The sequence below is a fragment of the Panicum virgatum genome, chromosome 5K (assembly GCF_016808335.1).
Source record: "Panicum virgatum strain AP13 chromosome 5K, P.virgatum_v5, whole genome shotgun sequence".
Classification (NCBI taxonomy): Eukaryota; Viridiplantae; Streptophyta; class Magnoliopsida; order Poales; family Poaceae; genus Panicum; species Panicum virgatum.
Window position 1 is genome coordinate 11,118,588 of NC_053140.1, and position 25,395 is coordinate 11,143,982.

At 43.6% G+C, this 25,395-nt stretch overlaps 4 protein-coding genes across 6 annotated transcripts; 3 read left to right on the forward strand and 1 right to left on the reverse strand.

Moving 5' to 3' along the window:
• Window positions 1-6,226: 6,226 nt before the first annotated feature.
• Window positions 6,227-9,156, reverse strand: LOC120706280 (ricin B-like lectin R40G3). Its single transcript, XM_039990887.1, has 4 exons — window positions 8,387-9,156; window positions 7,982-8,104; window positions 7,030-7,258; window positions 6,227-6,555 (listed from the first exon to the last, which is right to left on the reverse strand). Coding segments are annotated over exons 1-4 (867 nt in total). The 5' UTR covers window positions 8,900-9,156; the 3' UTR covers window positions 6,227-6,553.
• An 8,494-nt stretch (window positions 9,157-17,650) lies between these two features.
• Window positions 17,651-18,837, forward strand: LOC120710505 (protein FAR1-RELATED SEQUENCE 12-like). Its single transcript, XM_039996174.1, has 2 exons — window positions 17,651-17,937; window positions 18,016-18,837. Exons 1-2 carry the CDS (start codon window positions 17,662-17,664, stop codon window positions 18,538-18,540), a joined length of 801 nt encoding a protein of 266 aa, XP_039852108.1. The 5' UTR covers window positions 17,651-17,661; the 3' UTR covers window positions 18,541-18,837.
• Window positions 18,838-19,282: 445 nt separating this feature from the next.
• On the forward strand, window positions 19,283-20,139 carry LOC120710506. The gene is made up of 3 exons (XM_039996175.1): window positions 19,283-19,363; window positions 19,468-19,581; window positions 19,659-20,139. Exons 1-3 carry the CDS (start codon window positions 19,328-19,330, stop codon window positions 19,923-19,925), a joined length of 417 nt encoding a protein of 138 aa, XP_039852109.1. The 5' UTR covers window positions 19,283-19,327; the 3' UTR covers window positions 19,926-20,139.
• A 1,394-nt stretch (window positions 20,140-21,533) lies between these two features.
• On the forward strand, window positions 21,534-25,245 carry LOC120706281. Of its 3 annotated transcripts, none has more exons than XM_039990888.1 (13): window positions 21,534-21,625; window positions 21,750-21,908; window positions 22,037-22,294; window positions 22,387-22,624; window positions 22,715-22,948; window positions 23,030-23,131; window positions 23,226-23,273; window positions 23,369-23,458; window positions 23,540-23,889; window positions 23,983-24,184; window positions 24,273-24,716; window positions 24,788-24,863; window positions 24,944-25,245. In XM_039990888.1, the coding sequence occupies exons 1-9, from the start codon at window positions 21,566-21,568 to the stop codon at window positions 23,602-23,604; spliced, it is 1,254 nt and encodes a 417-aa protein (XP_039846822.1). In that variant the 5' UTR covers window positions 21,534-21,565; the 3' UTR covers window positions 23,605-23,889; window positions 23,983-24,184; window positions 24,273-24,716; window positions 24,788-24,863; window positions 24,944-25,245. The 3 variants fall into 3 exon arrangements, with proteins under 3 accessions (XP_039846822.1, XP_039846824.1, XP_039846825.1); XM_039990890.1 differs by having other exon boundaries at window positions 24,097-24,184; XM_039990891.1 differs by having other exon boundaries at window positions 22,492-22,624.
• Window positions 25,246-25,395: the final 150 nt, after the last annotated feature.

Sequence of the window (25,395 nt, forward strand, 5' to 3'; positions counted from 1 at the left end):
TTTGTGAAATGCGAAGGTATAACACCCGTACTGAGGAACAACTGATATCTCCGCACCTCCGGTTGATTCCATTGAAATATTTTTCGGCTGGTAATGCACTCGGAAGGCACGAGCGAAGCCTTCAGCGCTCGGAGTTAGGCGGCAGGTCTTCGCCAGCCACATATACAGATTCAGCCGAACCACCGAAGTAGGTGTCATCTGATGCAAGTACACTCTGAACAAACGAAAAATATCCACAACCACAGGATCCAAGGGCATCCGAAGGCCAGCGGTAAACAAATCGCGGAAGACTACCACCTCATCGGTGCGGGGATGTGCAGAAATCTCACCCGGCGGTGGAGCACGGACATAGTCAGCAGAGACGAAGCCCCGACGTGCCAGGTCATCGAGGAGGGAGGAAGTCATCTTGGACAGACCGAGGACTATGGTTGTCGGATCTCCCGGTTGATTCCTCTTCGGCGCCATTTCCGAAGACTCCGAGTGTTCTGCGAACTCCACTCTCGACCTCTGAGAGGACCTTCGCGAATCGAGAAGCGAAGAGGCAGGGAAGCAGGGGCGGTGAAAAGTAAAATGAAGAATAACAGGGCCACTACTTATAGGCAAACGGCAAGCGCGAAAATTCACCGTGCGCGAGACGAAAAGACGCTAATGCCCCGCGCGGCGCGTTTAGGATCACGACAATTCGAGGGCTTTACAGTCTTTTCATCTTTGCGCCAACTCAATTTCTCCCGCCAAATTTCGAATTCACCATCTTGCGCGCGAACTAACGTTTACAAAAGCGAAAAATTTGGCTTCTTCGACGGGGGCACAACTTCTTTACAGGTGAACACGGACTGCACTTCGACGACCACCAGCGCGGCGCCCAGCCCGAAGGGTGGCGCTTCGGGACGCCGACGGCGTCCACAAGGTCGAAGCCACGCCCCTAACAAGATCGGGACGAGGCTCCGAGGGGCTACTGTTGGGGTCACCACCTTCGGTCAGATCGCCGGAGGTACGCGAAGACATCGAGTCAAGGGCGAGCCGAAGGTCTACCAGCAAAAGGTGACCCATCTTCGCGTGTCTTCGGGTCAGGAAGCGAAGATGGTGCACCCGGAAGACTGAAGCTGACGCCAGGAGCTATCGCGGAGGTGTTCCGTCTTCGCTGTTCCACGAGCAAGAAGACGGAGAGGAGCGAAGACTTGGTGACACGAGTCTCGCAGAGTACTTAGCAGCAGGTCCGGGAGCTTCGTCGGATGCGGCGAAGATGCCGGGGTCGGCGTGGGTCCCGCTGCTGAGCTGTGGCGCACTCAAGTTGTAACAGGCAAATTACGCTCGCATCTAGGAATATTCCGGGAATATTACCGTTGTAGGGGTGCAATAGAGTAATTGTACGTTGAAGCTGTAACGCCACCTATAAATACCCTGTGTAATGTTCATTGAAGGGGATCTTGGGAAATAAAAAAAGAGCACTTTGTTACTTGACTTCCGTGTTGCCCACTACTGTTGTTGTGTTCGTCCGTTCCGGAGACACTCTCCACCAACAGAGTAACACTAGGTTAAAAAGGGAGCAACTAATCGCAATGGCTTTAATCATTTCGGGAAAAGGGAATGCCAAAACAAGCTTGTCGTCACGGTCGTTATATATACACACGCCGTGCCCTTTTTTGTTCATTCAAAATCGGACCACATAGAACTAGTTAACCTTACTATTTTTCATATGTTCAGGGCATCTTGATTAATTCTATGAAGCAACTAACGGTTAATTATCAATGCCATTGCATCACGCACATATGCCTAGCTGGGAAGTTCCACTAGTGGAATCAAATTCTTTTCCTCAATTGAACTGCTTTAAACCCTTCCAAAAATTGATCTACTATAACAACATTACTTAAAATCGTCGTTGGAGAGTGATAGAGCCATTTGTTAAAAATACAATGTGCAGAACTTGTTAATCTCTGACGATATCTGAAAACTCTCACATATTCTTTCAGAATATTGTGACATTTTCAGTATATCGTCATGGATTGAGTATCACAGATTAACAAGTTACTTGTAGTGGAGATTAAAAATTTATTTGTAATCTTCAACCAACAATTAATCTAACACTACGAAAAGTTTTTGTCACAAAAGTAGCTACGTTGGATTTTTTTGGAAATATTTTCTAATGATCAAAATTTTATTGCCATGAATGATATATTATAAGTCAAAGTAAGCTTGAAAACCGGACCACGATTATATTTTATAACAGAGAAAGTATATATTATATAAGAAAAATGCAATTTTTCTCACAAAACTTTATTAGAATTTATTATCAAACCAGATTCCCCAAGGATACGAGCGCAAACATGGCTAAAAACTGGCCGTCCAATTGGCCACATACATACAAGGTAGGGGAGAGTAACACTCCTTTCTAGTCATAGTCATGTGTTTTTTTTTCTACCAAATTCATATGTCCTAAAATCAACAAAGCCCAGCTCAAGATGATGAGAGGAACACTCAATTGTAATATGTTGATTGATCAAAGGCTCTTCGCAGTTAAACATAATTCTAGCTCCTAGACTATACTCCCTCCATTCAGTTTTGATAGATATATTTCCATATGACACAATGACCAAGGGCACCACAACTGTGCTTATCAATCTAATAAATGCCACAGACTTTTTTGTTGGTCATCCAATGTTTTAACTAGGAACTCCTTGTAACTAGTGCTATTTATTGCCAATACCCATGCTAATAGTAAATATAGCTATCATTTTTGAACATTTAAGTTTTTGAAATATAGCTATCAAAAGTGAATAGAGGGAGTATATACGTGTCATCTAAGAAGCATAACTAAAGCTTATTTTTTCTATGGGCTCTCTTCAAGGTAGTGTTTTAGCTTCACTAATGGCTGCATGTGTATAGAGCCGACACAGGTACTCCTGCACCTCATTTTGTGTGCGAGGCTAGTGCACCCCCCCCCCCCTCATTATGTTTTCCTTGACATAGGAGGTATGATGATGTGGATATGTTAAAAAATATAGCTGAGTTGGTGCAATTAGAGGATGCCTAACAAAAATGGGTACAAAACTTATTTCACTTAGTTAGGATAGGGCTCGGCCAACTACTATTGTGTTAGGGATGCAATCTGATGTTATAATGTTCATATTAAAATTTAAAAGTAGTTACATATAATCATAATTTTGTATAATGTAAATGAAGTATTGATATAATAGCTAATGAAACGGAATGTGATTTGTAAAAGTTGAGTGGAAATTTTGGGTTTATGGCTTTCGCAAGATGGTTAAGGGCTATAACTCTAATGCATCCATCAAACTCCCGCGGGTCAAGGATATCATTTATTATTTTCTTACACTTAACAACTGCGAACTATGCATCGACGTTTTCGAATAGACTAATTCGTTTGTCATTGATCATCGCACCCACTAGCATGCTTTAATATTTTCTTACAAGTGATTCAGCAATCAGCAAAACTTGACTCAGCTTTTAGGTAAGTTAATTCAATATTTTACGGTATCATATTTGTATGTATGGTTGACTTGGCAAATAAGATATGTATATATGTTTGGCTTACTTTCCCACCTTAACTATACACATATTACATACCATGGATCTTGAATAGTACTCCCTCCGTTCCGTTCCAAATTACAGGTCATTTGACTTTTTTAACAACAAATTTGACTGCTCGTCTTATTCAAAAAATTTATGCATATATAGTCAAATTTAAATTATTTTTAAGAACTTGTATTGCTACAAGCCACAACAAAAGAAGTTATATTTTGCACAAAATTTTTGAATAAGATAAGTGGTCAAACTTGAGATCAAAAAAGTCGAACAATCAATAATTTGGAATGAAAGGAGTATAAGTTATGTAAGAAAAAGACTTGCGGAAGTTATACATAGATTTTTCCCTTATTTTCTACTTTTTCAAGGGATAGTCCTACCGTTGGAGTTTATATTGCCTTGCTTGAATTGGGCTACGAATCATAAATACTTGGGCTTATGCTCTCTAAGCCCCAAATTGCCGCCTATCTTCAGAAGGAAAACGGTAGGCCCATTCTCTATCGTGTAAAATAATATTCACCACAAATCCACAATACATCTATTTCTCTCTCTCATGAAGTCAATAACCGACTAATAATTATCTGAGATGTTTTCAATCACTTTTCCTTTTTTTTTTCGAGGAGGTTTGCAATCACTTTTCTGATAGAATGAAATTTTCAATATTAATGAAGTTTTCTGTTTTGGAATTCCTAGCCATTGCCCATTACTCAAGTCCTTTCACTTAACATCGATACACTTATGTGTTGATAAAGAAAGTCCTTTCACTTAAAAATCGTTGTTAGCCGCCATATTTGTGTAGTCTAGAGATCTAGCTGTTTTTAGAGAGAAGGGAGACCTAGCTAATTTCCTCATTAGTGAGAGACGCCGACTACTCTACTCCCTTTTTCTGCAGGGCCCACCTCAGGGCCGTCTTCTTCTGATTCTGGCCCAGGCTCAGGTTAGTTGACGTAAGAGGATCAGAAGCCCAAATGGTTGCTACTGGGCCACATAGACATAAATAAGCCCAAGCGCATTCGGTTTTCCTCATTCTTGCTTAAGGAGAAAAGAAAAGATCATTTTTACCCCGTGGACAATAGGCCGAGCGGCCAATGTTAGGAGCCACACGTGTCAATCATATCATCACATAAGGCGGAACATTTTTTTGTTTCGGAACAAAATTTTTTATTGCTAAAATAATTAAAGAATTGTTTCCCAACAAAAAATTGTTTCGAAATAAATTTAACTAGATTTACACATGTGGGCCAATTTGTTGGGCCGATTTAGGCCCAAAACACAAAATCTTAAAAGAGGGCGCTCTATGTAACAAGTCTACTCGGAGTCACACGGGTGACCCCGAGCAGTGCCCAGCGGAGCTCACATTTTCACCTTAGGCTCAAAAACCATTTGGGCTTCTCGAACTTGCAATGCCGCACACATGATCTCCATGGCTGGTTTATCTTAGTGGTTTTTATCTTTCTTTTATGTTTATTGTGGATGAATCTTTGAAAATTATAGTAATTCATAAAAAATCACAAAATGGAGAAACCAATTTTGTCAAACTCTAAATGAGTCCAATTATGGTGAAATTTTTATGATGATCTTACCGTTATATGCTTGAGATGTAGTAAAAATTTCATGGTCATTGGATCATGTGATTTTTACTACATATCAATTATATAATGGTTAGACCATCATAAAAAATTTCATGATCCAATGAGCACGAAATTTACTACAACTCAATCATATAATGATTAGACCACCATAAATTTTTTACCATAATTGAACCACAAAAAATGTAGCTATGAATTAGTTACCTATATATCTAAAAGTGAAGAAATAATGTTTACTGTTCACTGCATATATCTACTCATATGGACATATGGAGTTCAACAAAATTAGATTTTCTATTTCGTAATTTTTTTGATTTACTGTGGTTTTCAAAAATTTATCTAAAATAAACATAAACATAAGAACATAAACTATGAGAAACCAGCCAGGAATGTCATATGACCGGTATCGCGAGTCCGAGGCGCCCAAATAGCCGGTGAGGCAAAAATATTCCAGGTGAAAATATGGACTCGGCCCATTGTCTAGTGAGGTAAAAATAACTTTTTTTTTAGGATGGGTAAAAATAACTTTTTCCGAGAAGAAAAAACTGCTTCGTTTTCATTCGAGAGAATAGAAATTGGCTCCTGCGAAGTGCAAACTATAGTAGAATTAAAACGATGCATAAAATCGACTAGACCTCCGTAAAAAAAAAACTGGTCCGTATGTGTGCGGAGGTAAAGTGAGCAAGCATCAGGTTTAGACATCAAATCCTAATGCGCAGGGCCTCGCGAAAAAAAACAAAAGAAAATCTAATACACCGAAAACGAACGCGCAAATAAAGCTCTTCAGGCCCTCCCGACATTTTCTAGTGGGTCACGGCTTTGGGCAAGGTGCAGCATCAGTTATCGTTGAAAGCCTGAAACCGGAATAAAGGCGACAACTGCAGGGTCATTTGATGAATCAATCCCACATCCACTCGTCCAACCCCGGGCCTGTGGGGATCGACTAACCGTGCGTGAAACAGGGGCAGGGCTCAATACCTGCACTCCTGCAGCCAGTGGTCCAGAACTCCAGATGCAGCTACAAGGGAATAATCTCGTTTTGAGTTTTACATGCTTCACAGAAAACAATCTCTAGCATGCTAAACAATAACGGCTGTGAGCAGAACTGCTGGAGAGCATATTTCAAGCAAAGGTTCATACATCATTCATCACACTTGTACACCAACGATGAGTTCAAACAATACAATCGCTGCCACTAGTCATATGGCGCATTACAAATTATAGTGTACGCTGTTCAAACCAAGCAGAAACACAGAAGAAAAATGGAATGGAGCAGAAGAGTACTCGGAATGGGGCAGAAGAGTACTCACACGAAGGCACCAGCAGAGGCGCTCCTTATTCCAGAGTCCGCGGTACTACTTTACTTCACTTATTGTTAAGACAGGAGCTGCTTGGAGTGGCACAGCCACACAGTTGCTTGTTCCTGCAATCAGAAGAAACCGTAAGTAGTTGATAGGCCCATCTTCGAGCAGAGGATGATGCTACCACTGAATACTGAATATGGAATTCCAGTGCAATCGAAATACAGGAGTTCACAGATCTTAATACTGTTTATTCATTCTGATGTTATGTGTCCTTCTGTTATTTTGGTACCCAAACTGTTGAAGAGCAATGACAGCAACCAAACTGTTAAAGAGCTCTTCATACAAATCATACTGTTCAATAATCAATAATTGCTTTTTACAGGCAATACAATCAATTCTGTTGAAGTGATTTAACTTTTGGAATTTCAGATGAGATGGTTACTGCAGAATATTTGGCTGAAGTAACGTTGCAGTAACAAGTGATTTAACTTTTGGAATTTCAGATGAGATGGTTACTGCATAATATTTGGCTGAAGTAACGTTGCAGTAAGTAGGAAATTATAAACACACAGCACAAATTCTGTAGAACTTACACCAGGGAACAATCTTCCAGCGCTGGTTGTCACCCTCACACCACTCCCACAGCACAAGAGTGGTTCCATCGCGCACACCACCGTGGTCCTTGTCTCCATGCAGAGCATCAAAGTTCAAGTAGATGTTGTTCACCATCCTAATGCAGCGGAATCCATCACCGACATCCCTGCTCTCTGTCCAAAGGACTGACTCATCCAGGGTGTTCGGATCATGGCGGGTCAGACGAACCTAACAGTAAGATTGAAGATATCAGGTCTCATAGTTTTTGAAGTGCGCAGTAGTAGGGAATGAATGTGAGAACATAACCATCCCACAATAGGTAGCAATTACCATAATAATTTAGGACAAGTGACACACGGGAATGCACATGGGCAGCACTAGCAGCAGTGTGATATGCACATCAGCACATCGATTGGGATGTCAAACACGATGGGCAGATACAGATCTATACCATTGACGTGGTAACCCACTAAGGTACACTGATATAATTATAATATTTGATGAAGCACATGATAATGATTAATCAAACATTGTTTGAGATCAGGACAAATTGCATGCCTACAATACTTTGGAGTTCGGACGAAAAAAGGAGAATCTTAGGTACCTGATAACTTAGACGAATAAGTATGTTACGGAATAGGAGACAAACGTTTGTGATACCGGCTTTCTTAGTTACGAGCTAGGTATGAGGTAATGAGTTCAGCTGCATGTTAATTCGAGTTTGTGTTGCATATGAAAGGAACTCTATGTTCAATTTTAGGCGGCGAGGAATGTGTGCGCTCACAAGTTTGTGCCGCACCATTGTGATTAATCTCAAAGATGTACACATAAGATCCACATTCTGCAGCTGGGTGCAGTACATTTCCAGTTTTCCACAAGCGACAATAAAATAGGATTAGAATTGGGATGCGAGAAGAAGCATGAACCGTAGCATCGACCGGAGACACTTACAGGGTGTGACTGGCCAAGGGAATGCTTGAGAGCCTCTCCAGTTGCCTTGTTGACGAGGATCATGGCAGGGTAGCCTTCCTCATCCTTCACCCTGGTGCTGAACTTCATGTCCTTGATCCAGTGCTGCATAAACAAAGTTGAGCAAAGTCATCACAAGACAAGTAGGAGAAAATGTAAATAATGATCAATTATTTTACTCGTCTTCCTCAATCCCCAGGAAGCCCCCAGGAAGACGCCAAATTCTGAGGAAGACTGGAAGTCGTCGTCCAGATCCCGAGATCAGAACTCGGATTTGGCAGAACTCATCACGGTCAGTTCAGGGCGCGTCGACATCAACCGACCAACGCCCAACGGCAAAATAAAAATGGAGCGACCTGCGCAGAGGGAATAGTGGGTAATCCTCACCTGCGTTTCGTCGTCGCGGTCGGTGCGCACGAGGCAGACCTTCCCGTCGCGGGAGGCGAGGCTGTAGCGATCCTCCCCGGCCTTGCAGTAGATCCTGTGCGTCTGCTGCCTGACCGGCGGCGCGCCCCCGCCGCCGTGGTGCGGGCGGGTCTCGTGGCCGTACTCGGAGCCGCCGCCGCCGCCGTGGTGGTGGCGGCCGTCGTGGCCGTACTCGGGCCCGCCACCGCCGTAGTGCGGCCTCTCGCCGCCGGCCTCGTGCCCGACGTGGACGACGTTGCCGTACCCGCCGGCGGCGGGGGCGCCGTAGGCCGGCGGGGGCGCGCCGTAGCCCTCCTCGGCGCGGCCGTAGCCCGGGGCGGGCGGGTGGCGGCCGTAGGGGTCCTCCGCGGGCGGGCGGCCGTAGGGGTCCGGCTGGCCGTAGCCCCCGTAGGCCGGTGGCGGCGGGCCGCGGCGCTCGTCGTCGTCGTCGCCGTCGCGGCGGTGGCCGTGGTGGTGGTGATGCGGGAACTCCATGATTTCCGAGCGGGGAACGGAACGGAATGGATCGGTCGATCGGACTGAGCTCCGCCCCGGCCGAGATGGCCGGCTTATATCAGGCCGGTCCGGTCGGGTCGGGTCCGGTCGAGCCGGTCGTGGAGAGACCGGCTCGATCGGCAGCGTGGAGCTCACGCCCTGGCTGGGTCGATTCGATGCGCGTCGGCGTCGCGACCGAGGGGCCGGGCCGGTGGGAGCGAGCGCGACGTTGGCAGTGGCGCCGACGACGCGCACCGGCGGGTTCCGATTGGACGGGAGGACATGATGCAGTGCGCACTGCCCTGTGCTTCCGTGTACCGCGTCGCGAGGCGTACGTGTGCGCATACGTGGTCGGGCAACGAAGTGTACGTGACACAGGTGGGGCTTCATGTCCTTCAGTCCTTGTCCATTCCCATATATAGCTGGCACGTTGGTGCGACGACGTGTGCTCACGTGTCAGGCTTCGAGAGAGAGAGAAAGAAACCGGCGGAAGGAATGGTCCGACGTGTCCCCTCGTCGTCCACGGATTTCGTTCCTCACTCGGTGTCCGTCTGGGATTTCTCGAGTCCAATGACTAGTGACTAGTGAGCGAGTTCGAGCCAAACACAAGCATGGTAGACAGCGACCGGCGCGAGACTTGGGTTCCCCTGATTGCGCCGAGCCGCCGACCACGTCCGGTCCGGCCAAATATCCGCAGCACGGCGCGGACGATGATGAGTTGCTGGCCACACCTACCTATCCCCTGCGTCATTCGTGTCTCCCTCGAATGAAGATTACTAGTATTAGGGAACCGTGGTAGTCGGTATATGTACCGTTGAGATATGTACCGAGATTTGTGCTGTTGACAGTAATCGATCGGGTCAACTGTGCTTTGGTCAGAAACCGAACAGGCCAGTGTCCAGATACGTATTTCATACGATGTGACTTGCATCCAATGGGGATCAAGGTACTGGACGCTCCCTTCCTGTACTCCGTGGTTAGTTTAAGCCGCGGCCATAGGTTTCAAAATTCAAAATTTGAAGGAGCGTACAGAAACAAATAAAAAAGAGTGACATCTCGCATGTCCCATTGTTACAGCCAGACATGTGCACTCCGGGGAGTGCTATATCGATGAGGGCGAGGGAGGCGATAGCGGGGCATCGAGAGCGGATCCTAAACGGGATGGATGAAGAAAGCAGCGAATCGGGTCCGGAGTCGTTGATCCTCTGCAGTGATCCCCAACTGTTCCCTCCTGGAGGCGGGATTGGCTGGACCCCGGCACCGGGAGTTCAGGGCGTTCCGCGTCGCCCACATGTGCAAGCTAGGTCAGGATTTGTCTTCGGCTGGAAGGTTAGTTCCTGAGATTTCAAAACAAAGTGGGTCAAACTCGTCTTTGGATCGATGAATGCGGATTAGTGGGAAACTTCTCCGTCTAACTTGTCGTTTTCTGATTTTCTTTTTGATTGTTTGCTTTTAACAAGCCTCAAGATCAATTCTAGCGACCCCTGGTTTGATACAAGGTTAGAAGAAGATGAAAGAATCGGTTGTATTTCCAAGGACTACCATCAATTTGATTTGAACGTATCATTGGAGAGGTCAAATGGCTGATTCCTTGCAATCCTATTCTCATTTCTGCACAGTCCAAATCGGTTTGTCAAGACTAACAATTTTGATTCGGCTGGCGGATTATTTCACTATTCGAACCTGCCAACTGTGACAGCCCAGGTATTTAATTAGCTAAAACAAAAGTCTAGTTGAGGTCAAAGTGAGAAAATGAAATTTTACACATGAAATGACGAGTCAATTGAATCAAGGTTTTTAAAGATTTAAACTATTTTGTTTCAAATTTTTAAAAAACATTCTTTGAAAATAATTTCTAAAACATTGCTCAAATGAACTTTTGCCTAAAACCAAATTTGTAGACTTTTAAATGATGAACAACTTTTATGTTCATGATTTCTCAAGTTGCCACGCAAAAACTAGAGAAAAATTTGAATTTTGAAAAGGACTATATTTCGAATTTGCAAGAGTTTAAAATTAACTTTTAAAGTAGGCTTCAAATGAAAAAGTGCCAAAAACAAAAGTTGTAGATCTCCAAATTTTGAGCAAGTTTGGTATTCAAAAGTTTTTCATTTGAGGCCAAGAAGAAGGAGAACAATTGAATTTACAAAAGGAAATTTTGAACTTCGAGTTATTTACAAAATTATCCTCACTCCATCTCTCTTCTTCCTCTGTTTTCTGCCTCCCTCACGCCGTTAGCCGTCGGTGCGCCGGCGTCGGCCACCCGGCCAAATCCGCCTCGCGCGCCCCCGGTATCGCCCAAAACCGCTCGCCCTAGCTTCTCCTACGCGCGACACGCGCCCCGCCGTCCCCCGCTCGCGTTGTCGCCGCTCTCGACGTTCGTGTCCACACGTCGCTCGTCGAGCCACCTCGCCGCCGCTCAAGCTGTCCTCATCGGTTCACGACGCCAAACCTGAGTTCGCCTCTTCCTCGCATCGCACTAGAGCTAGAGCTCGGGCTTCCCCGTGCCCAGAGCCTCGCCGCACGCCATCGCCGGCCGAGCGCTGCTCCTTCCTGTGCCTCCTCTGTCCAGCGCTCCTCCCCCTGATTTACTCCAAGGCAAAGACTCAGCACCCTCCCCTCACCCCTCTCACTGCTAGGAGCCGCGTCCCAGCCCTCCCCTGTGCCAGAGGCGACGCCACCATGGTTGCCGCCGCCCCTGCTCCCGCGGAGCCCCCACCTCCGGTCTCCCTTCGCCCAAGCTGAGCCCGGGAATCGCTCCACGACCTCCCACTGAAGCTCACCGGCCCCTCTTCCAACCATCCCGTCCACCGTGCTCGCCGGAACGCTGGTGCCGCCGCCGGCGCCCGCCATGGCCGCCACCATGCTCCGTGGAGACCCCTCCTCCGCCCCACCCCGAACCAAATCAACTGTGCAACAAGCTTATCCATCTCACACTGGTCCTCCCCGACCCCTCCACCGCCGCCTCAAGCCACCGGAGCGCCGCCTCTGCCGCTCACCGCCGCCGCCGCCACCCCTGTGCCACCGACCCACCGCCTCCGGCCGTCCTGCGGTCAACCGAGCACACCCCTAGGTAGCTCCCGCCCTCCTCTAGCTCCTCCACTCCGGGCCCCTCACCGCCGGCGACCGGAGCCGGCCGGCCAAGCCGCCCCCTCCTCTGTTTTCCGGCCAAGGGCCAAAACGTGAGCCCCAAATCTTTCCAGGTGGTTTTCTGCAAATCCAGGGGCCTAAACATAATATTAGATTTGTTTTTAAATTTTTAAAGTGAATTTGTAAAATCAATAGAAATTCGTAGAGAAATCCTAAAATAGCAAATAAATACTTTTTGGAATCCTTATCAAAATCTCTACAATCTGGAACCATAATATGACATGTTTGAGTTAGAAAGTTTTGCTGCAAAAATAGATTTATGTTTGATAGTGCATAAAGACTAGTTGATCTTACCTTTTTAATAACTGATGTTTGAAGCCATGTCATGATATGAAATTTTTATGGTAGAGTGTACATGTGAATCTAGTGTTAGTGTAAAAATTTCATAATAATTTCCCATGTTTAGCTATAGGTTTCATTTAGATCTTGGATTATGCCTATGTTAAATAGAATTAAATCCACAGGGTTCTATATTAGTTTTCTTGAGCCAAAATTTTTACAGAAGCCTTACCTTAGTTTCTAGATGCTATAGAAAATTTTTGGGAACTTTTAGTAATGTATAACTAGTCCTTTTGATTTATTCATGAATAAATTTGTAAATCAAAAACCCTAGTTTCCTTCATTAGAAAAATCTCATATTTTTACTAGAGCTTGGTTTTCAGAACATGATCATGCCTATAAAATTTTAGCCACTGAAACTAAGTAGTTTACTCTGTAGATTTGTAGTTAGATAAATGCCTAGGAAAGGAATCTAAATTCCTATGCTTGCTGTATAGCTCAATAAATTATGAAAACTTTACCACAAGCTCATCTTAAGGAATCTAACCTACTAGTCAAATTTCATTACCAGCACTTACATTCCCTAGCCCAGAGAATTATTTTTGGGTAGAAATGCTTTTTCTGTACTAATATAAAAGAAAAACAACACACCCAGCTCTTTTATGAGTTAGTATAGATAAAATTCCTACTCTATAAATGACTGCCTAGGAAATGTTAATTAAGAAGTTTCACATCCAACTCACTTTATGTTAGACTACAACTTTATCGTGAAGGAAAAATAATAACATCTATATTGTTGAGCAACTCGGAACTTTGCATTCATACATATGCATTATTGCATTTCATTTAGGTACGATAGATGTACCACGTGAAGGATGTGATGTTGGAACCGAGCCAGAAGACGGTGAATGGTGGACACGTCTAGAAGATGGACGGATGGATCCTGATGTGCACGACCGAAGGAAGATGCTCGCTGAGCAGTTATTCTCTAACTAATACTGACCTAATGTTAATCCCAGGCAAGCCCCAGAGCATGTCCTATCTATTTTAAATTTATACAACTTATTGTTATTCCTATCTACTTGTGCATATAAGTTTAAAGGAATTGCTCGGAACCTTAGCTGCATAATTCCTAGGTACCTATGCTTGAACACTAGTATGTGTAGGTCGCTAGATGGCTAGGCTATTGGTTCGGTAGAAGTCGAGTGATTTCTTATCACTCGCGAGAATTATAGGAGTTGAATGTCTACTACATACTGCAATTATAAGGCTCACGGGCGGGGCTGTGGTACTTGTGATGCCCCGTCTGTTTAGTGAAAATGGATAAGGCCGCAGTGTGTGGTAGTGGTGGTTAAGCTTTTGAACGTACTAACCACATGCCGAGAAATATGGTAATCGGTAAGCTTAAGTACCTGATCGGCCCGGCGAGTGGACTTCTCCCTCATCCTCTTTGAACGTCGTTCTCATGCGGCCACATGCGGGTGCAAGAAGGCTCACGACCCGACGTACTGTGGCGTGGATTCTTGTAGTCGAGGTGGGTGACCCTGATCCACAACCCGGAAAGAAAGGGGAAAAGTCGCGTGGGCGAAGCGAGACGTCGATCCCCATGCGTGTGTGTTAGGTCTGCCTGGCTAGGTTAACAAATTCGATTCGAATCGTCCTCTTCTCACAGTTTGGGACTGATTAACCCTTTTGCCACATAGAGTAAGAAGTGAAAGATGATGATGATGAATATGGTTGGTTGGATGATGAAAGATAATTGTTTCCACCATGTATGCTATTGGATAGATACTCACCTAGAATGGTTAATTGAACTAGAACCTGAAAGCTAAAATATGAAATTAAGAATCTACTCTTTACTACTTTTCGGCAAACAAACCCCTCAAGCCAAAAGCCTTGCATGTCTAGATAAAGGGCTAAGTATACCCTTAGTCGGGTAAGCCTTGCTGAGTATTAGTATACTCCGTCTTGCTTGTGGCTTTGTTTTTCAGGTGGTACATCTGAGGATGTGGCTGACGTCATGTACGGCTTCATCACGATGTCTTGTTTCGACGCTAGACTATCGTTCGTTTTTTTGCGTCAAACTTGAACTCTGTTGTACTTTTATAAATTCAAACTCGGTTTGTAACAATAATCTAGTTTCATACTCTGTTCTGTAAAATTTGTGGAATGTTGCAATCTCTGGACTGCATTGTCGATCCTGTTTCAAGTGGTTTAATCGGGATTTTACCCGAGAGCACTGCCGGATTACTCTGTTTTAAGTGTGTGTTAACCCTAGTTGCCGTTTTGGTGATGGTTAGCGCACTTAAGCCGGATTAATTTAGGCGGGGCTGCCACACCAACGCAAAAAAAGCTACACCCGAGACAGATAAGGAATTGCATAGTCGGACAGAGATTGGAAGAAAATAGACTAATGCTCCGTCACAAGAAAATATGAGGTTAGTGATGATTGGCCTCCTTTGTTTCCTACTACACCTAGAATTTGTACTTTTCCTTTAGTTGTCATTACTTTTCTTGCTCCGAAATTTTGGGCCTCTGCAACATCCTGGGAAAATTTATGCTACAATACATCGGCCCTCTGCGAAGATGCTGAAAAAAATTAGAGCAATGTTGTAGGTTCTGTTGATGTGTCACTGGTGTGAAATCAATGATCAGATAACATAACCCATGTATTCATTAATGATTTTGAGGTGGAAACTGTTGTATGCTTTAATGTGCAGAGCTGAACTAGTGTTAGCATCGAAGGATAATTGCTCTACTACCAAGATGAGTAGCAGGTACAGTCTTCTACCATTGGTACCATCTTCTGTGCTAGTTGTGCAACAGTTAGTGGAAAGGACTAATTTTTTTGATGGATCTATAGGATGCCACAAGGTCGTAGCAGGGGAATAAGTAATGGTGATGTAACAAAGAGGCTAGACTTTCAGTGTCTTGTTGCTGATGATACTGATATCAATTTGGAGGAGATGAGGACCACTGATGGCAATCATGATAGCCAACAGTGCTTATATGACTGTATTGGTGTCAATAGTGGTAGGTCAGAAATGGAAAATTCAAGAGCAGAAGTAAGATTAACCGAAAGGTACGTCCATAAATGTAATGTTATTGCAACTTGCTTACCTTCTTGTTTCCCAAGAGTGCCATATTTTTGGTAAACTATTATTGTACCTGATAGCAATTGATGCGCAGGTCGTACAATTGTGGGACTTTCGACTTGAATATGTCTCCTGGGGATGCTAATTTACAAATGATTTGTTTGGATAATTCAGAACCAATTTCTGATGCTACTGAACTATCAGTAGTCATTACTATGGAAAACAGTAAAACATGTGGCTGGAAGAAACGGTATGTGACCCAAACAACAATACAACAGAAGTCCATTACCAGAATTATTTTTTTACATGCCTGTTATTTATTTGCCCAGTAACACTAAAGCCAGTGGTGCGGAGTACAGGAATTCTCAACGTGCTAAGCCAAGTGCACTGCAACAAGCAGTTATGAAGTTTGCAAAGCACACTAGTGGGTACGTAATAAACCCGAGTGTTGGGACGGAATTTGACAGCTGTGATGAGGCTTATGAGTACTACAATCTTTATTCATGGGAATGTGGTTTTGGTATACGGTGGGGAAAGAAAAGATGGTCTGAAAATAGAAGGAAGAATAATGGGCCTGAGGCAAAACCGTACCAATTGTCGCAAGAATTTTACTGCAGTTGTCGTGTAAGTTATAGTTCTACTCGTTTACTTTATTTTGCTTGCGCATTTAATAGTGTTGTGTCTTCATTTTGCTAAAGTTATGTGAATGTTGGCCATGGCTAATCATACTATTCCTATGTTTGTATTTAGGGTAAACCGGATGGTAATGTGAAGACAAGCTCGTCAAAAACAGGCTGCAAGGCAATGTTGCGGGTGCATCGGACCTCGGATGATGGGTGGATTGTAGTGGAACATATTTCTGAGCATAATCATCCGTTGTCAGAAATTTGTGGAGAGAAGAAACATTGGCCTTCACACCATCATCTCGACAAGTACACGAAGGACTTAGTTCGTATGCTCCGTGAGAATAATATCGGAATTACAAAGCTATATACTATTCTTGGTAATTTTTTTGGGTCAATGCAGAATGTGCCTGCAACAAAAAGATGTTTGAAAACACTTTGTCAGAAGATTAACAGAGAGCAAGCTGAAGATGATATCAAGAAGACCATGGATCTGATCCGTGAGCTTCGTAAATCTGACCCGGGATTCTTATTTAGTGTTGATACAGATGAGGATGGTAGAATAAAGAGTTTGATGTGGACGAATAGTCGGAGCAGGATGCAATATGAGCATTTCGGTGATGTTGTTAGTTTTGACACAACATTCAAGACTAATCTATATGATATGCCATTCGGTTTATTTGTTGGTGTAAATAATCATTTCCAGACAGTGCTTCTTGGCGGTGTACTGATGACTGATGAAAAAATTGATAGCTTCAAATGGGTGTTCAGGGATTTTGCATCGCTCATGGGTGGAAGAGAGCCAAGAACAATACTAACAGGTGAATAGTCATGTTGTATATTACAGTTTTTTTTCCAGATGTTATAAAGAGATAGCTGAAACAACCATTAGTTGTTTTTGAAATGGCAGTTTCCCAACATAACATAGAAAAAGATAGCTAATTGTAGCATTTGTTGGTTTGCACATTACAGCTTCCCAGTGTTGTTAGTTAAACTAAGGATTAATAGTTTTCTTCTTTTAGATCAATGTCAGTCGATGGAAGTGGCACTTGCAGAGGAGTGGCAGAACACAGTCCACCGTTGGTGCAAGTGGCATGTCTTGAAGAGAGTAAAAGAATGCTTGGGTACCAAATACACTAGTATCAAGGAATTCAGGGACAAGTTCCACTTAATGCTGAATGAAATGCTCACAATAGAGGAGTTTGAGCAGAGTTGGGCTGCGTTGCTGAAGGAGTATGGTGTACAGAGCAATGCTTTCCTTTCTTAGATATATGAAACAAGGGAGAAGTGGGTCAAAAGCTATTTCAAGGGTGTTTTCTGTGCAAGGATGACAAGTACTCAAAGAAGCGAGAGTGCGAATCACATGCTTAAAAATATCTTATCACCTGGCTGCACACTACGTCTGTTCTTGGATCAGTACATGAAGATGCAGTACATCCGGGATGAAGATGAGAACTATGAAGAGCGGCGTAACAAACTGGTGAGTTCGGGTCGTAGAATACTATTTTGCATTCAGTGTGACTGAGTAAAAATTCACTTATATACTAAAAAGTATACTATCCTAACACATCTGCCTTGTTTGGGTTTTGTTTATTTGGAACAGAATGTGAAGAAAATGACAGTTGGGGGTCCATTAGTAGTGCATGCACACAAGGTTTATACTCTTAAAGTTTTTGCGCTATTTTGTGATCTGAAGGAAGAATCTGAATTTTACCGAGCTATAGAGGTTGTGCAAGGGAAGCACTATGTTGCAGAGCACTATGATCTTAATCGGGTGCAGCGATGGTGCAAAGGCAAATATGAAGTGGAAGTGGTTGAAAGAGGGGGGAAGTACATCTGCGAGTGTGGCTTATTTGAGCATTTCGGTTTACCATGCAGTCACATATTAAGGGTGAGTGTTTTTGGATGAATGTTAGAAACTGTATAATATATCACATGAGTTAAGCTGAAAATTTCTCTACTTATGCAGGTAATGATCAGTACAGGGGTTCAGCAAATACCAGGGGATATGATATTGCAGCGTTGGACTAAGCAGGCACGGCATTTACTGCCGGAGGAACTAGCTCAGTACAAGAAAGATAATCCAGCACTGATGGCACAGACATACAAACACTCATCATTGATGCTCAAAGCACTCCATTTGGTCGAGATGGGCGATAGCAATGCAGAAAGCCATACAATAGCAATGCAAATACTAGATAACGGTTTAGAATCATTGCATGAAGTAGCAAAAAAGAAAGATGGGCTGGGATTAGGACACCCCCAAGCTGAAGTTCAGGTACCAATTTTAGACGGTGATCAAATGGATAATTTCCCTGAACGTGCACCGAAAAGGAAGAAGGAGCGAGGGCGGCCAAGCAACAAGAGGCCGAAAGCAGGGCACGAGAAGCTGTCGAGGCGCCCAAGATTTTGCAGTGTATGTCGGAGCAACAAGCACACAATACAGAACTGTCTGGCTCGCGATCCAGCAACAAAGAAGGCCACCAACATGTAGCAGTTGCGGCGTCAATGGTCATACTGTGGATCGCTGTGGTGTCAATCAGCAGCGACTTGCTGCAACTGAATATATGTTCCTGTAGGATACCTTCATTCTAGATTTTGTAGTAACTGGCATTGTCCATATGTCAGTCTGTTGCTATGTACCAGATGGTATTGCATAGCATCTGAGATGATTGCACCATTATCTTCTGTCAGACAATTTGAACAGCTTAGCTTTTGCCATGGTGGTACTGATCAATTCTTTTGCTGCGTGCATGGTCTGCTCAGAGGAAGTTGTAAGAAGCAACGAAATGAACATTTGGTGTGATGCCTTAATTGATTCTACGCTGATAATATTTTGTGTGCAATTATTTTTACTGGTGATCTTTTCCAGACAGTTATTTTGTGTGAACATACCAAAAATTCCGCAATCCAAATTATGAAGACTAAAAATGGCAGCACATAAAAATAAGCGTTAGCACATAGCATGTGTTGCCAAAAGAACACATATGGCCGTCCAAAAAAAACATATTTACCAAAGAAGGTGGGGAATTTAACAAATACTTAACTGAAAGGTCTACACAGGTAGCAGTACTATCTACAAGACACGCTGATCAGCCACTCTTGGGGTACCGTGTACACCTACTTGCCGCTTGATGGTTCAAATTTTGAATTCAGATGTGAAGCATGCGCGGGCCTTTACCCCCTCATCTATATAAGGCGTCCACATTTGGGGTGGTCCCTGCTGACTCGGAGAGTTCATCGTGCCTTCGAGCAAATATCTGAGGAAGAAGGGAGGGGGTATGTCATCGGTGCAGTCAGGAAGTGTCTCTTCAGTGGTTAGTAATCTATACTTCCCAATAGTGTCTCTTCAGTGGTTAGTAATCTATACTTCCCAATAGTCAGCGCATTTGCTTGCTCACAAAATCCTCACAATTTTAAGGGATCGGGCGTGCAAATCGGTGTGGAGAAGAGGGATGCACTGGGGGTTGGCCATGAAGTCCACGTGCAGAGGTTAGGGGCCAGTGGTTCAGGTCTGGACTGGAATTCCGATTCGGTAAGAAAATCTTAATGCATTTTGTTAAACTTTTTTTTGTTGATCTGGTTGTGAGTAATATAGACACTATGCATCAGGCTTCAGTGCAGGGGCGGATAGGTGACTCCATGGGTTGCAGCAATGATCCCCCGTCACCAAACCTTCAGGACTCCGCAGCTGGTGTAGGAGATGGAGCTGAAGGGCTTGGCGATTCTAGCTGGTGTACCAATCCATCTGTCAAACTTCAGCTTGACGACTCTGATGCAGCATCCGAGGCCGCTGAGTACATCGTGGATGTCTGTAGTTCTGAGGAAGAAGAGGGCGATGCTACCAGCTCGGCAACAAAGAAGCGTCGTGTCGCCTAGATTTGCCAGGGAGCATCGACGACATGGTGTTCTTGTCTCAATCATGCTTTTGTCTGAATAATGCTTTTGTAGTAGTTTAAAGCTCCACCAACGCTTGGATTAAGTAGTATACGGCTCTCGGGCTGAGCTGTACTATGTACTAGTTGGGATGTTCTTGGGCAGAAGCATTTTTGGATTATGCTGTATCTTCTCTTAAGAGCTGTAATGAGCAGTCGTGGAGAAATGTTCTAGAACCTAGATGTATATATAATTTTTTTTCCAACGCTGTTGACTGATGCGGGAAGCCTACGGCACTGGGTACGCCCTTTGTTGACTGATGCAGTAATTGCCTTAGTGCCTGTGTTTTTTTTGTAGTACCATTAAGACGCATTCACGATTTGGTTATTTTTTTCCTACGAGCGTTACCTAAATTTTGTTAAATTGCTCAGTGGTCAGCGAACCATGGACGGCCATTGCAATAAAATAGAGAGTTACCACTTGAGCAGGTACCAAAATGAGTGGCTCGGCAATAACTGGAATGGGATAGGAACAAGCACTGCAAACCTGGTACACAAATCCACTCCCTCCCCCCACCATTCCCCCTCCTCCTCCTCACTCGCCCCCCCCCCATCTCCATCGGCAGGGATCTTCACGACTGCAGATTCCTAGGGGGTCAACGGATATTGCGCGTAGAGAGGTACGAGTTTGTGATCTCGAAATGCTGTTACGCTCACTTAAAATAGAGTACGCAAAAGTGTAAATGCAAATATCTTGGGGGACTCTGTGGGATTTGCAGTTGCGGACGAAACATGGAAGATGATGAACCACCAAAGCTCCGGCGACAGGAGCAGCCAAGTCCCAGCTGCTTGCTGCTTCGAGCAGTGACAAGAAGTCTAACCAGAAACTGTTCCAAAACATCTGGAGAGCAAGACACAACTGCAGGTTCGTCGAACAAGGACAGAGCAAGAAAATGCCTCATAGAAAGATTGAAGAACACAAGACATGGCCGCGACAAGGGAACCAATACAAGTAAGTTCCCTGATGAGGATTCCGCGAGCGAAGATGCAGACAATGAATTTTGCCCGCTGAAATTCCATGGCTGCTCTTCATCTGATGCGGTTCAGGAAATAGTTTCGACTTTTAGCAATAGGAAATTAGACATTCTAAATAAGTTAGGGTTGGGTGGGTTGCAGTACTTGAAACGTGGTTTCCATAATAGCCGCCACCTAGTATTCTGGTTGTTGAAGAGAATGGACGTAGAGAACATGCAAATAAGGCTTGGAGATGGGTCAAGTGTGCAAATGAATCTGGAGTCAGTGAGCAGGATACTAGGAATCAGATGTATTGGTACTCACATGACAATTAGTAGTACTAAGGTAACAAAATATGTCAAATTAAGACTGCAAGAACGTTTTGGAATTGAAGAATGTAAAGAGTTCCCAGACTTGGATGATTTAAGAAAAGTTTTATGCCGAGAATATGGGCAAGATATGTCTGAATATGATGAAGAAACCTTTATGATTGCCATGGCTGCTTTCTACTGTGCATATATGTTTGGGCCAGGAAAAAGAACTGCAAGTGTACCAAATGACATATGGGAATTCATCACCTTTCCAAAGAACATGCTCATGGTTTTGCAATCTTCAGCGCACGCCGTGCAGATGAATATGAGGAGTAACCCAACTTCTATCAAACTGGGTGGTTGCTGGTTGTATTTGCAGGTAATTGTTAGGCAAAGGTTCAAATTATTACTAGGTGATCTGAATATCTCCGGACCTGTTTTTTTGTTACTACCAGTTCATGCGAAGTCTAACTAATAATTTTGTTACTGTTCTATTCTGTCAGTTACTTTACTTGGACAGCATTGACCTTGGAGATAACAACATCCCTTTAAGCTGGTATCCAAGAATCAGATGGTACGATACACGATTTCTGCTAGAGTTCACCAATCATTATGAGAAGTGCAAAGGCATGAAGGCTAAGAACGCATATTTGAACAGGAAGGTATTGAAGTACTGACTTTTTTAAATCTACTTGTAGAATTGCAGTAGTTATGCTTTTTTGGTTAGTGGATGGCAAGAAATAAATATCTGTGAGCTTAACTTCGTGCTTGGTACCCGTTGACCTTGTAGAGGCGTGTACCAAGCGACCATGATGATAAAAGTATGCCCACATGCCCACTCCCAGATGAAAGCAAAGAACAAAGTACTCGACCAGCCGGGCAAGAAAGAACTGGCAGCAAACCTAACCAGAGATCAATGCCTTCTAGGCACCATGCAGATGGTAGCAAAGAGGCATGCGCAGAACATGGTGACCAAGACTTCAAGACAACTCGACAGCAAAGTGGGTGTACAGTGGGAGACGAAGCTTTGGGACCCACTACAATAGAGGTATGTCTACTGAACACGTGCTCCCTTCAGAAAAGAAATGATAATAATGAGTAAGTGTATAATGGAATAAATTTGTTTGATTCATATAATAGAAAATTGTAGAACAAATTAAACATGGCCTTGAACAAGTTACATCGCAACTAGAAATTGTTGCCAACACTGCTCATGAAGAAAATAAGAGAAACTTTGAGGCACAGGAACAAAGAATAAGTGAGTTATTTGGAGACATGAAAAGAGTGGTGTCAGGACTTAGGGAAAGCCTTGTCAAGTGTATCATGGCGCACTGTAGGGTCGAAGGAACGCATGAAGGCATAAAATATAGTCCGGAAGGTATGTGCAGTGAAACCCCATTTGCCCTATACTAATGTTTTTTCCATTAATTTGTATGAGAGGCACTGCAATTAATATGGTTGTGCACAAGAGTTAATTTTAAAGCACCAGGAAATGCGGCAGATTCGAAGATACATGGGAAATGGTCAGTTCAAGGGGGCATTAAGAAAGACATGCCTCCATGGTATGAGGATAATGGACAGGGCATAGGAGAAGAAGATGTTGCTGTGAATGATCAAACTAAAAGGAAAAAATATCGTGTATCTGAAATGGATGCTGATAGGGACAACACAGCATTCGACGTGGCACCAGCACATGAAACAGGTAGAAAGTATACCAAATTGATATGAGGCAATGTTCCAGATTGCTAAAGTATTTATCGTGACAGTTTGAACTTAATTGCAGGGCGTGGACCTCAGCAGGATCTAGGCTCAAATGTGGCGGCTGAAACAACCCAGTCTGATGGCATGTATACTTTCCAGGACCATGGAAAAACAGATGAACCATGTACTAGTGATTTCAGTAGCTGCTGCATGTGTGGGCTTTATCTTGGTTAAATGCTTGTCAGAGTCTACTATTGTTGTGGTGGATTTTATTTCAGATCTGATGCAGCAACAGCCAGTGTTCGACTGCACGCCAGAGAGAAGTGGTACGTTGTACTACACTTCCGAGTCAGTAACGACACATTAGGGCTTACGAACGACACATTAACAATTTCCTTTTACCAATGCTGAAATGTGTTAGGAGGACCTTCAACACGAATTCCGTTGTGGCAAAGTGAAGGAGATAATTGTGTGAAGAACGTTGAAGAGGAAGTAAAAACAACGAGTGCAAGTAAGATGAAACAGACTGCCTAAGTTTTTTTCATTGCAACTTTAAGACTGGAAAACTAATGAAGATATCCTAAACTGGCAGGGGGTGAAAGAATTAAGAAGGGTTTGAGCAATCCAAGCTTCGGCAACAAAAAAAGAGAACTCTGATTCAATCTCAGCTTCAAAACGCAGAGTAATTTAAAAAACAACAACAAGAAGGTTGTGTACCAGCAGTTCTGCCAATGAGGTCGCAGGAATTGAAAATTTGTTAGGACAGAAAGCTATTATTCCTGTTTACATGAAGGGAGTAACACCTGTGAAGTGCCACGTTCCTGAGAGGCGGGTTCCTCCATCGCCATTTGACCTCAACTTGAATCCAAGAACCAAGAGCATAACTATTGTTGAGAAGATGTTCCAGCACTTTGTGGAAGAGGAGTACACAGTTCTAAATAGGTGAGTAGCAAAGCTGAATATTTACTTTGTCGGTCAGCAAAATTGCGAGCTGTAGCCAGGGTATTAAATGTTGCTGCTGTTGGGTGTTGCCAGGGTCTGGTTTCTCCATGATGAACTGTGGACACTAAGCCTAACAGGAAGACAACTTTGGGTGGCATTTGCCAAATTTGCAATCATAAACACTGAAACGTTCGATGCAATCATTAGATTATTACAAGAGGAGGACAGCATGATGTACAAGGATTGTTGCTGCGAGCACCAACAATGGCGGCACCTGCTACCTCCTTGCTTCTCAGTACGTAACTCATCACATCAAATGACAAATAAATACACATGAAACAGGTGTTTAGGGTTTTTTTTGCTGACATAATTATCTTGTTCAGGATTTTGTGCTGGCGAATGGAGAAGGCACTTACAGTGAACAAATCAATGAATTGTTCCTGGGGTCTCACCTTGGCAGTAATGCAGAGCATTGTAGACTAGTAACTGATGCTTTGCTCGAGCCACGATATTTCATATTATGTTATGGTTAAATGGTGCTGTAATTTTGCAAATAATGTTACCATGCGCTCAAGACGGGCACTGGTCCTTGTATGCTTGGGATGTAGAGAAGAAACGAATACATGTACTAGACTCTGTGTTATGCCAAAAGAGACGAGAAGAGAAGTGTGTAGTGCACGGTGACTTAATTGCGTCATTGCATTCCAAATTATTTGACTGCATCTCAGAACTATTCAGTGGACTGCACGATGATAGAGGCAGATATAAGATCACATTCTATAATCTTGCACATGCACCGGCGTTGAGATAAGGGACATGAAGATATGGTAATCTACATCCCACTTCTTTGTGGATCTTTAGCCAGACTTGTCCACTAATAATTTATTCCGTTATGCAGGGAGGAGTCAGCGTTTTATGTTGTGCATTATATAAAGTGGTTCGATGGAGAGCGACTGACGTTCACTATTAATGAGGTATGAGATGAACCCTCTCCGATGTCTCAATAACATTACAGTGTTGAGTCGATGTCACGAACCATGTAATTTTTTGGCAGCGCAAAGCAAAAAATGCACGGATGAGTATATTCTACAACCTGATGCAAATGGCTGCAAACCAAGGATGGAAGCCTAAGTACCTCGATGTGGATGTAGAGACCAAGTGATTCTTAAGTTTAACCCTGGATATTGTGCCTGTTGCTGCCAAGATTGTTGAATCTTTTGTGGGGGAAGGAAAGGCAAAAAACTAGTCAGTTGCCATGTCTGCTATAAACTGTGTTAAATATCCATTGTGTAAGCATAAAGGTTCTAGATATTCAGTACTAGGTACATTGCATGGAATGAGCAGTTCATTTATCTAGTCATGGTGCATGTTCATGTTTTCCTATTACAGCTCCCCTTTTCGGTCGTCAGAATGTACTGAATATTTTCTTTTCTTTTAGGACTTTCCGGCAAGAAAGGGATGTACTGTGCCATCACTTTTCTTATTATAGTTACTTCCTTTTATCGC

Excerpts from the sequence above, each read along its gene's own strand:
- LOC120706281 (XM_039990888.1), top strand. The coding sequence starts at position 21,566 with ATGAATATGAGGAGTAACCCAACTTCTATCAAACTGGGTGGTTGCTGG. Across the intron at positions 21,626-21,749 it reads GTTGCTGGTTGTATTTGCAG|TTACTTTACTTGGACAGCAT; the intron begins GTAATTGTTAGG and ends CTATTCTGTCAG. Across the intron at positions 22,949-23,029 it reads GGCACCAGCACATGAAACAG|GGCGTGGACCTCAGCAGGAT; the intron begins GTAGAAAGTATA and ends ACTTAATTGCAG.
- LOC120706280 (XM_039990887.1), bottom strand. The coding sequence starts at position 8,899 with ATGGAGTTCCCGCATCACCACCACCACGGCCACCGCCGCGACGGCGAC. Across the intron at positions 8,105-8,386 it reads ACCGCGACGACGAAACGCAG|CACTGGATCAAGGACATGAA; the intron begins GTGAGGATTACC and ends TTGTTTATGCAG. Across the intron at positions 7,259-7,981 it reads CCCTTGGCCAGTCACACCCT|GTTCGTCTGACCCGCCATGA; the intron begins GTAAGTGTCTCC and ends TCTTACTGTTAG.
- LOC120710506 (XM_039996175.1), top strand. The coding sequence starts at position 19,328 with ATGTCATCGGTGCAGTCAGGAAGTGTCTCTTCAGTG. Across the intron at positions 19,364-19,467 it reads CAGGAAGTGTCTCTTCAGTG|GGATCGGGCGTGCAAATCGG; the intron begins GTTAGTAATCTA and ends CACAATTTTAAG. Across the intron at positions 19,582-19,658 it reads TGGACTGGAATTCCGATTCG|GCTTCAGTGCAGGGGCGGAT; the intron begins GTAAGAAAATCT and ends ACTATGCATCAG.
- LOC120710505 (XM_039996174.1), top strand. The coding sequence starts at position 17,662 with ATGACAGTTGGGGGTCCATTAGTAGTGCATGCACACAAGGTTTATACT. Across the intron at positions 17,938-18,015 it reads CATGCAGTCACATATTAAGG|GTAATGATCAGTACAGGGGT; the intron begins GTGAGTGTTTTT and ends CTACTTATGCAG.